The 12,142-nt window shown below is 47.2% G+C and overlaps 1 protein-coding gene across 1 annotated transcript in view; it reads left to right on the forward strand.

Moving 5' to 3' along the window:
* Positions 1 to 8,014: 8,014 nt before the first annotated feature.
* Positions 8,015 to 12,142, forward strand: part of LOC128765576 (NALCN channel auxiliary factor 1) — a 65,468-nt gene continuing 61,340 nt past the window's right edge. The window contains exon 1 of the mRNA XM_053876327.1: positions 8,015 to 9,275. Within this exon, the coding sequence (XP_053732302.1) occupies positions 8,550 to 9,275 (726 nt within the window). The 5' untranslated portion in view covers positions 8,015 to 8,549. The remainder of the gene's footprint in view (positions 9,276 to 12,142) is intronic.

Below are 12,142 nucleotides of genomic sequence, written 5' to 3' on the forward strand. Positions count from 1 at the left end.
CATCATCACTTTTAAGGAGCCTGACGTTGAGGGGTATTCTCCACAGTGCAGCCAGCGCCGACCTTTTTCACATCAAATTACAGAGCGGCGGAGTTAGAAATGGGCGGCTAACACGGTTTCAGATATTTTACATTTCGGGTTAACTACGTTTCCACTGATGCATCTGCCACCCGGCCATGCATTGATGGCGGCCTTGTAATTGTCTCACTTAAGAGGTGGATATTAGATTTTCCTGGAGAGGCACAGATGCGTGTTGTGATCAGATGTGAAGCAAAGCCTCCACCGGGGAGGAGAGGAGGAGATTCACACGTGACTAGTCGACTGCAGAGTGTGTCTGCAAAGTCATCTGAGGTCGACCAGTCGCCGTGGTCCAATGAAGGATGCGGAATTGAATCCGGGGGACGGCACAATACCCGGAACCCTTGAATACAGACCCCAGCTTATTTGACTGAAAAGAGCCTTTGTGTTGTGATTTTAACCAGCAAAATGACCTCAGGGGACCTTTAAAGTGAGGCACAGTCTTGGTGATGACGCGCGGCTCGCTCGGTCGTTGTTATTCAGATCATCGGCCCGTCACTCACTGGTGTCACGGCAAAGCTGGCGTGGTCGCAAATGACAACCACCAGCCGAAAATATGAGCCCGCTTACATAAACAGCGTGGACTTCTGTGATTAGCGCTGTAAGCTAGGCTCTAATACCGAGATGATGTATTCCGGGCTCAGCATACAAACGCTCCCAGCTGACATGAGGGAGCGAGAGAGGCAGGAGCTTCAGGGACTGAAGCGAGGAAACACTGGCCTCCTTCCAGCCTCATCAGACACAATCTGGGAGGCTGTTCCGAAAATGCCCCATCGCTATCAGCACCTCCATCATTTAGCATTATTGGCTGTATTTTCAAAAGCACGACAGCTGTGACTACCGTGGTGAAGCGAGAGACAACTGTATTTTAACACTAGGATGAATAGAGACAAAACAAACAAGTCCTCGTGTATGCAGACTATACGCACACACTCCTGTCAGAATACACTATGAGCAGACGAGACGCGAGCGGCTGGAGTAGCTACTGGGATTACACGCCAGCCAAGATCTGACTCGGATTCCAGCTCATCAAAGGCTCCACGCGGCATTTCCTCATTTTCCTGCAGGTTCCATGGGACGACATCTCCCTTTCATCAGAAGGTGCTTCTCGCTGACAGCGAAGATTAGCAAGGAGCTGACGTCGTCTTCGGCTTTTTACATTTGGTGCAGGAAAATTCCTCACATCGAGAAGTTTGAACGCTGATGCTCGTGACGCAGCCGTTGGCGTCACTGGGCTTGGACAGGACTCACATGAAGCTGTGGTGTCTCCGACATGGAAGTGACCACAAATCCTGCCTTCTGCTGTTTACACTGGGATGTCATCTGACTGGTCCCACAGTGATTTAGGAAAGCTGTGGACAAACATGGAATAAATCTCGGCTTGGCGCTGATAGCTGGGTTTACATATACTGTAGTTGGTAGAATCAAATGAATAACAAAGACATGTTATTACTATTTTTTTGTTCCATATATCAATGCCATTATTAAAGATAACTGCCTCATTTAAAAAGAAATAGACATAAGAGAATGCTGAGGTAATAGAGAGGCCATGACCTGCCTCTCTCTGGAACTACGTCCAGCGGTCCTGGGGCACAGTTCCTTCATCAACTGAGAGACTCCCCGGTTTGTCATGTGTCTGCCTAAGGGCTGGTTGTTGGGGGCTGGAGCTCATGAGATATTCCAACTGGTTTCTCTTGTGGTGGAAAGGAAGTGGCTCTATTTCGATCTTCTTTTGGATGGTCAAGCTGCTCAGTTCTCTTTTGGAGAAAGTCCAGACACCAAGAGGAGCAAGCTCATCTTGTGACCTTGGCTCATGACCACAAGTGATCGACAGGGAGTCGTTTGACTCAGCTCTATCTTCACCACAATAGAGTGTTACAGAGACTCTCCTCTATCCTCCCTTCATAAAGAAGACCCCAACTGAGAACCAAGACCTTAGACTTAAAGACACTGATACTTATCTCAGACGCTTCTCATGCTAAAAAGCGTCATGCCGCCAAAATATTTAGCCTCATCACATCAGACCGATGAAATCACAGGTGTTTTATCTACATTAAAGTGCTCAAAATGTGATGGTTTTGCCCATGTGTCGGCAGCTCCAGACGCGATCCCCTGGAGGACCGGAGACGTGAAGAAGCAGCTGAGACCGACTGTGGTGTCGGAACTTCAGATGCGTGTTGTTTCATGGGTCTTCATTTTCCAAACTAGTTCAAAAGTGATCCGCATGCATTTTTAAGCCGGGTGCACCACTGACCTTTCTACGGCGCAGACAGCACCACTGCACCCGCGGCTTATAGACTGTTGCACTTACTATTTTGCTTCTGAAATTCAGTGGGTTTGTTATGTTTGTCTCTAGAGCAACATGCCTGTGGACACTTCTGGAGCCCTAAAATATCGATATCAGAGGTGTGTACTTAGGTCCTGAAAATGGAATAAGAAACAATAATAAGTAAGTAGCTTTTGAGCCATTTGCACTAGTGGTCAGCGGCTATGTGGCTGTATAGCGACACCATGGTCCACTCAGCTTCACATGCCTTGGTCACGGCTGACATTACACAATGCGGTTTGGATTAACTCCAGCGAGGAGCAGCCCATTTCTCATGAGGACATCTTGTCCATAATGACATATATAGAGATCCAATGGACATAATGATGTGAACTAACTTGGACGTCTGCGCTGGCCACCAGTCCCACATGTCCTGTATTGAGCAAGACTGAATCTTCATATTGATCCGCTGAGGAAAACGTTTACTTTTCCTTCCTTCCCTGGATGAACTTGAATGAACCTTTATTTATTTAACCTGACCTAAACACAATAAATGCTTCATTAAATATGTACAGCCGACGCCGACGCGGCCATTACTAACCACCGCAGACTTTTTTGTCAGCGGCGGAGCAGCTCGACGAAAACGCTCCGGAGTGACATCAGACTGGATTCCAGCACAAACAAGCCTCCTCCTCTCTGTATTTGTATTCCATCTGTTTCCTTCTGAGTCCCTCAGCTGCCTTTTTTTTTGACACATTTCCTTTGAAGCTGGCTGATTTCAGAGATCCAAACCAGCAGAATATCGCCGGGTAATCCAAGCGCCCGTGTTTGGGGGAGAGTCCTCGTCCTTCTGAGAGTGAGCTGTGTTGATAAGCCACAGAGGAATTCCAGGAATGGGAAAGAGGATGAGCGGATCGATCAGAGGAGTTAAAGACTGAGGCGGAGCAGGGGTGGTTTTCGGGTGGGCGGGAGGCTGATCTGCCTGATGGTATCATCTCAACCGACTTAATCTTCTTTAAGCCCAACAGCTAATTGGACTGTTAAAACAGAATATATTCTAAGCATTTATTTCTGTCCGACCGCTGAATCCTAACGTTTGGACTTGAAATATGGATGAAAATAATTTAATAATCCACATGCTTCAGCCATTCCTACTGAAACCACAGAGGGCAACTGCTCAGTCCACGTCTGAGGCGGACCTCTCAAAGCCCTCCTTGTTTGTCAGCTTGCTTGTTTGAGAAAAAAAAGGGGTGGATGAATCGATACTAGAAAGTCAAGGGCACTGGTAATCTGGGAGTCCACTTCTGCTTCATGAATTCTCCCGGCATTAACCTCTTTTCTGCTGTAACAGTACAATCATAGAACCTTTTCTCTCACTATTCCACCAAACGCCGTTTAAAATTCAAAAGTGACTGAACTGCATGGGAAGCTAATGGAGGGTTGGGAGGGACACATGATTTTCCAGAGTTATGATTCCACTTTTATTTTGTTCCCTTGACTCCCGTTTTCTTCCTTCCTGTGTTTAAGAACACCTGAACACGTGTGACAGACTCCTTTTGTCCCCACTGGTAATTCGCTCCGTCGTTTCTCTCTACCCGTCGTACATTTATCCGTTGTTTGAATTATCTTCTGTTCACCTATTTCTAAACCCTGGTGCTCTGAGTTTTTGTATTTTGACTCCCTTTGTTCTCCCTGCTCCGCGTGGCTTCTTGGTTTTCTCTCTGTTTCCGTTACTCACTACACGAGCATTTGTTTTGACAACCTCAATAGTGCATTTTGTGTTTTACTGCTCATTGTGTGTGTGTTATCTTGTTACAGACTCTACTTGCGTTCCTTCACCCGGTTTGGTGACGGTCTTTGTTTGGACTCATTCCGTTGTGGACTCTTCCCTCTGGATTTATTTTGTTTTCTTCTCCCGGTTCGCAGATGCCTTTTGTTATATATGTTGTATTTTCTTATTAAATCATTGTATTTGACTCGCTCCAGCCTCCTGTGACTTTCATCACTGCACTTGGGTCCCTGCCCGCCTCTTGAACCGTAACAGAACATTCAGGAACAAGATGGAGAAGCGATTTCTTTTGGTCTTTTACATCCCTCAACAGTCGGTGATGGGTCGCAATCCTGCCTCTGATATCAGCCATGTTGACGTTCCGCTACCTTTAGACCCGCGCCCCCAGAGAGTGACTTAGTTTTTTTAAACGCAACTTGAGAGGCGGGGAGAAGGTATTTGGTGTGAACGTACATCACACTATACCATCCTCAGTTGACCTGTGTCTGTCTAAATGAGTTGGAAAAGACGGAAAGGAGAAAGCTCTGCTGGCTACCTGGGTTCAGACATAGCGGTCCGGAGCGCAGGCATCCTATAGAGGCTCAAAGTAGAACCGCAGCTGCGGTATGGGCATCTGGTAAGAATGCCTCCCTGGGGAGGCATGTTGGGCCTCCCTCCATCTGGGAGCTAAGTAGCCTAGGAGAGAAGCATCTGAAGATAATGATGCAGCTACAACTGCGATACATAGTGAAATGAATCACCCCTGATGCACACACTTACTATATCTTGTTTTACATGACTAAACTCACAAGTTTAAAAAAAGGCAGCGAAGAATATTGATCAGAGCTGCAGCTTAACGGTGGGAATAAAATGTTCCCAGGAAGGTCATGTGTCTCCAGAGGAAACCGCCGAGGTATGTAGGAATGACCAAGATAACATATTGGACGCAGACATATTTATAACCTGCACTTACTTTTGATTCACAGACATGAAATCAGACGTATTTTCATGCGTAACGCTGGCTCCGGCTGGGGAAACAGGGTTGAGGGTGTCGTCTTTCCCAGCCAATCAGAGCGGCGGAGCCCTTCTCCTCTTTCCTCTCTGACGTCAAACCGAATCACAAGGCGAGAGTGAGACCGAGAGCAGGAGGGAAGACAGGACAAGGGTCAGCTGGAGCTTCAGGAAGTGTCATGTCGCAGCCGAGAGAGAAGAAATGAGTGTGAGGGGAGGATAACGTGCTGTTACATCGATGAGGGGGGTGAATGAGGATGGCGCTCGCAGGGTGTTTTGAGAAGAAAATGGGAGGGAAAAAAGGGAAAATTCACTTAAGGAGACAAATATTCATTGTGACATGCTGCGTGGGAAGTGTGAAGGTTGCGGTTTTGACACAAGTTGGCAATTGACCATGTGCACAGTTGGATAATGTCGCATGTTTCTTTTCTCCTGCTCTCACTTCACCCTGCTTCGAGCCTGACTGTCAGGCGGATCATTGAGAAGATGCTTGTCTCTTTAGCTCGTCTGCAAGGCCCTGAAATTCATTTCACCCAAGCTGCATATCCACACCACGAGTCTGGAATATTGGCTTCACATATATATGCCTCTTATAGCGTGGATATCATTCCATCATACATTTCAAATCATTCTTTTAAACATCATTCCCAGAGCAACAAAATCTCCTGCTGTATCAACGGTCTGCTGCATCTATGAGCTGTGAATGTCAAAAACGCATTCTTCCAGACTTGACAACAGACTACAGCACAGGTCTTCCAAAGCAAAATCTATGGTCACAGCTCAGTGAGATGCATCCGCCTAAACTCAGTCTTCGTGTTGAACCACTGCACTGAAGCTAATAAACTAGTCAGGATTGACCCAGGCGACACAACCACAAATCACCACAATCCAGCAACTAAATACCAAATAGCATCGACTGGGCGGCTTTAATATTTAATTGCACAGCGGTACGAATCTTGGGGCAGCATTGTCGACTCAGCTGCTCAACTCAAGTCTGAGTCTGAGTGTTAGATTAAAAAAAAAAACGACACTGTTGCCCAAATATTATTAGCCATTCTGCAGCTTAAAACAGAGATGGACGCTGGGAAACTACTGTACCTTCAGTGACATTGGGGAGGAGCTAACAATGACATTCAGATAGTAGCAATATTTACCAATTTCACGTAGTCATGGAGGGTCTGGGGCTTGTCCCAGCTACATGGGGCGAGAGGTGGAGGACACCCTGGACTGACCTCGATATATTTCTGGCCTGCAGGAGGAAACTTTTAGGGCGCAGAGAAAAGCATGGAAGAAATACATAAAGACACAGATAGGACCCAGGGGTTGACTGAAGCCCTGCGCTCCATAGCGAGACATTGTCATTGGTAATAGCACTCGCTCAAAAGGCAGAACTGTCCCTGGTGCTGAAGTCCATCAGCAAACCCGACGTGTCGCCATTATTTTTAGCAGCGCAGCACTGGTTGCTCTGACACTAATTTGAGTGTTATTTAATGAAAATTCCCTCTTAATAACAACAGAATAAGCTCCACTCTGCCTGGAGCCCAAACTAATCAGATAACCACGTTATGTCTTATCCAGCAATATCCACACAGGCCATTAACATGCTGCAACACTCCACACTTCTCATTTGCAGCACTCGGAGCCACATACATGCTGACAATGATGAGTCGCTTAAAGAAGGAGGATAAATACTGTCATTTACTCGCAGACCCTGAGAGCCACGCTCGTCCGTCTCTGCTCTCTCCGGGTTGACACACAATTAAATACGCAAACACGGTACAGTATGGGAGCTGTGAAATATGGTGTTTGTTCAAAACCCGCTGACCAAACACGGCACAGCTGATACAGGGAGACACGGATATAGGAAGCAGGAAAAGGGCTTTATGATCTTAATCATTAAAGGGAAAACCAGCTAGATTTCATACATTTCAACCAGAAGTTTTGAGGCAAGTAACTATTTATTTTTTATTCTCCAGAATATTTCTTAATTTCCAGTGGGTTTGGTTCATTTGAATTGGAGAGTTCAATATAATTGGTCTCACACGGCGCCCTACTGAAAGTGTGTTTATTATTCATGAGTTCATTTGTTTATTTCGGCAAACAATTTAGCTCCTAAACATGTTTAATGTAACTAGTCGGAGCGTGTTCCAGGTGTCAAACTCAGTCACAAAGGAGTGCAAAACAACAGCCATACAAAGGAGACGTTAACGTTTGGTGAACTGCTACAGTGCATTTCCAAACATTTATTTGCTGCCTCTTGTGCCCATGGCAGGCTTGTGTGCTATTTCAGGTATCCTGGGTGAGAGGCGGGGGGACACCCTGGAAGGGAGGGTAGTGCATCATACACACACTATGAATAATTTAGGTCATATGTGGACCACTCATTGACAAAATGAGATCCAGCAGGGCAGATATTGATCTTAACCTCCCTGGTGTTAATAAATAAACAGTGATCAGCCAGTGAAAAAAATATTTAGTGATGGTTAACCGATACCTGATGAAGAAAGGTTAAAATAAAACTGAAAACTGTGTCCTTTGCCAGATGTTGAAGCAGCGATGGGGCTGGATTTATGACACAGTCTTTATTGAAGTGAAACAGAAGAAGGGGGTTTTCTTAAAGACGAATCTTGCGGCACAGCTGGCCAAACTATTTGAGATTTGCAGCCTCTTCTCTGTGCAGCAACAGAATGAATGAAGGGATCAAAATGGGAAAACGGCGCACAGTTTGATCTCTCCAGTCAAAGTGAGCGGGATCAAATGGATGCTGCGTTTACTCAGATCGATCACTGTTTTATATGAGCATGAATGGTGTGGCCATCGAGCTGTGCGCGTGCGCGCGCGTGTGCGCGCGTGTGAGAGAGAGAGAGTGTGTGTGTGTGTGTGTGGATATTAACGCCGCTCCGCCACTGCGCAACGATGGAGCTCTCGCAACGATGGAGATGACGCAAACGGACTCAGCGCTCCGAAAAAGTGTTCCAAGACGAACATGGCGGCAAGTTAACCGAGGTCCAAGATGACAGAGACCACCAGGACAGAGCGTTCCCGCGTTCCAGCCCGTGTAGGAGAGAGCAGCCAGCGTGGGCTCGTCGCTTCCCTTTAAGCCCATCTGCGAGCGGAGCAGCGGCAGACGCGGAGCACCAGCGCCGAGAGGAGCGAGAGGAGGACCCCCCCGGGAGGGACAGCCGAGGGGGGCATGCGGTCAAAGAGGACGCCGTTTCCTCCCGGAGAGCCATGGAGAGCCGGGATGCGGCAGCGCGACGCGTAATCCGTGCGGGCGGGCTAATTGGACGGGAGTAGCGCCGGAGGAGCGCCCTGGAGCGGCGGAGGCGCGGACCCCCCACTGTCAGGGTCCGTCTCAAGTCAATGAGTATTGTGGCAGAGCAGCCCCCGCGGTGGAGTCGGCCAGGGCAGCGCTCTATCTAAAATATGACCAGGGGTGCTTGGATGCGTCGGCAGCATGATGAAGGCTTAAAATTCTGCTCTGCACCCCGAGAGAACCAGAAGCCGTTTACCGAGTCGGAGCGGGCCCAGAGATGGCGATTGTCGCTGGCCTCTCTGCTCTTCATCACCGTCCTGCTCTCTGATCACTTGTGGTTCTGCGCCGAGGCCAAACTCACCCGAACCCGAGACAAGCGCTGGGACGGAGGAGGGTTCGCGATCATGGGCGAGCAGCCAAACTCCATCATCCACCGGCACCCCGCCACCTCCACCACCACCAGCCCACCGCCACCTGACCCCCACCGTCCAGATGCTATTTTTCTAGGGAATTCTACCGAACCTCTGTGGCGGATGGACACCTGTCACCCCGACAGCTGGTCCACAGAATGCTTCACTTTCACGGACGCAGAGAGCGTGTGCGTGGGCCTGGCCGACGAGAACGGGACGCAGTTGGTGAATCTGAGCGATTTGTACCTTTCTTTTTGTGATTCTTACTCACTTTTGGATTTGTTTTTCGGCTTTTCGAGTCCGGGCGTTATGAATTGCACCCTGGATATGACCAAAGGGCAGGACGCGATAGGCTGCAGCCAGTGCGTCCAGGCGTACCAGGACCTGGACCAGCAGGCAGAGGAGCGCTACCGGGAATTTGAGCTGCTGGTTCAGAAATATGAGACAGATGCGTACTCGGTCCGGACGTGCATGGAGGAGTGCAAGGTAAGGGGGGGTGCGCACTGCACGCTCATGCTGGCTGCTGATTTTCAGGGGGTGGATTTGTGGTTGTCACGGCAACCGTTGGGCATATCTGTCAGCATATTTGCATTTATTTTGAAAGGCCGTGTGTCATGGTTGCACAAGCCGAGGCAGCAGCTTTCTTGACATGACCTGGCATTTTCACGACCCTCGTGTGCACACGGGTGAAATGAGGAGGCCACACATGTATATATTCAGTATATATCACGACTCTACTCTTGGATTCATCCGCTGATGATGCTGTGCTCGAGACATTTCAAGAGTCATTTTGGTGCTGGTTATAGAAAAAAAAAAATACCCAGAAAAACATCAACTAGATGAGTTGGTTTTCAAGAAATTTGGGGTCAGCAACTTTCATATTCATATTTCATAGTTGAATCAACATCAATAGCATATAAGAGTCAAGAAACCTTCAAGTGAGCTGAATGAAGTCATGACTTATTTTTATCTCTATAGAGTGGAAGAATAATATCTGCATGTCAAGATCACTTTATTTATGTCCCTCTTGGCTAAATTCTCACCTGGATGGATGACCTGAGGCATAAAGACAGTTCAGTCAAGTCCAAAAACGGCAATGCTCAAAAACGACTCTACACTGAACTGGCATTGTTTTCATATGAATGGCAGCATTGCAGTGCAGTGCATTGTGATGATGGTTTCTGAAATGCTGGAATATCTTAGAGAGTCAATGTTTTTTCCTTCTTGCACAGCATCAATGACTTCCACTTCCTCGTGAGGAGCCACTTCAATAGCAAGGCTTGAATACTGTACGTTGGCGGGTCACTATTTTTTGTGCACTTTTAGCTGGTTCAGAATTCAGTTCAATTCAATTCAAACGCCATGGACCACACGAAATGACTCAGCGGGCCAAATTTGGCCCCCGTGTCTTGTGGTTGACATGGGTCTCAGGACAGCAGGATCCTTTTCAAGTACTTGCACTCCTGAAACAGCTTAACTAGACAGTCTAGCGCCTGGTCCGCTGACTGAGAGGGCCGTCACCGTTTCTTTTCTTTTTTCGTTTTTATTTTTAACCGCAATCTTCCTCATCTTGTTTTCAGTCCACAAAGCAGTAGCATTTGACCACACAGTCTTGTAGACTTATAAATATTCGAGACATGTTGATGTACTTTCCCTCCAGTCTACTTTGTTTTCTTGAGCTCTGGACTGTTGAAGACGATCCTCCTTCCTTCTGCTGTGTATTTTCACGACCGATGCTGTCCGCAGTTTGCCTGACATTAAGAGCGCCAGCTCTTCAGACTTCCTCCGTTCCTAGCACGGCAGGTCTTTGTTGCATCATCAGCGCTTCATAACCCAAATTCCTCTCTGTGGATGTTAAACAAGGGCAGATGGTCAGGGTGTCGGGCTGCCACCACAGTGGGAGGATCTCTCTCGGCGCTGATACTGTATTTATGCTCGCCGGCTCTGACTCATCCCTATTGTTATGCTTGTTTTTTTTTTTTTTCTTTTCTTCTGCGTCCATGTGTCCGCATGAATGCTGGAACTTCTTCCTCCGTCCACCATCTAATCAGTGGTGTGCATTTGCACTTCCACCCTCTGCTAATGTAATAAGACACAGGCGGTGCTACAGCAGCCTTTCATCCCTTTTAGTCTGATCTGAATTGCTAATCTGCCTCAGTGTCTGAGTGACCTTTGTGGAATCACAGCAACCCGGGCCTGCATAACAACCCACCGCTGCTACAAGTGCCACTCTGCAGGACAATGAAGACTCTATAGAGCCTTGAACTATCATGTTGGGAAGATCACTTCCTGGATTCAGAGCTCTCGCAAATCCGAAATGACCTGTCGTCAACAGGCCCAATGTACACCATTTTGGAATAAACTAGGAGTTGTACCATGACTAAAAGTCTCATAAATAGATTTAAAAAATAACAATAAGTAAATTATAAAATGAATAACAGGTTAGCGTTGAGCTAACAGAGTTAGCAATTTTAGATGCGCTAGCTTGAATGCTATCTTATTTAAAGAGGTGTTAAAAAGTCAAACAATCTTTACAATCTACTTTAGTAAAATAATTTATCTTCTATTTGGAATCAACATAAATACAGAACTCTGTCATAAATATATCCAAAATGTTGAGTTTGATCGTTGAAATGTGAGCGCTCCAAATTCAGAGTGTGAGAGAAAGAAAAGCCCATGTGCCATGTTTCCTGCAGGTCCAGACCTGACTGTCCCTTCCGGTGTAATTTAATTTGCACTCCCATAATTCTCTGCTCCTCTGGTGGCTGTGTCTCCAGGGCTCTTCCTCGCCGTGTTGATCTTCCCTCTCCCTCCATTTGTCATTGTCTTTCGGCTTCTCTCACATCCTCTTCCTCCTCATCTTCCTCCCATCTGTGTCAGAGCTCTGAGGAACCAGCACCACATGTTCGCTCTGTCTTCTCTTCAAACACACACCTCTCACCGAGGGCCTCGTGTCGCTCTATGGAAATACGGGTGTCACTCGGCTGATGGATGCTGATCTCGGTTAAGGTCTCGACTATTGAAGGTCTCTGCTCATCTCCTCGTTCCCCTGGTTTCCTCCCTCATGTAGTCACATTGCTTCCTTCTCTACACGGGTTTGCCGTCAGCAGTGTGAGGGTTCCATGATGTTAGTTGTATAAACAACATTTCAAACTATAAAGCTCTGTGAGGACTGAGGCAAGGTCAACAAATGAGGTACGGTTTGAAACACACCTGAGGTGAAGAACCGTTTCTGGTTCTTCGTTTGGTGGTGATACTCCAACTTAAACAAGCATGCTACTTTTAAAAAACTAAAGAGAAGTTATGGCCTTTTACTATGTCTTGTGTCCATCACCTGGACTGACAAGTCGGAC

Source organism: Synchiropus splendidus, chromosome 10 (genome assembly GCF_027744825.2).
Source record: "Synchiropus splendidus isolate RoL2022-P1 chromosome 10, RoL_Sspl_1.0, whole genome shotgun sequence".
NCBI lineage: Eukaryota > Metazoa > Chordata > Actinopteri > Syngnathiformes > Callionymidae > Synchiropus > Synchiropus splendidus.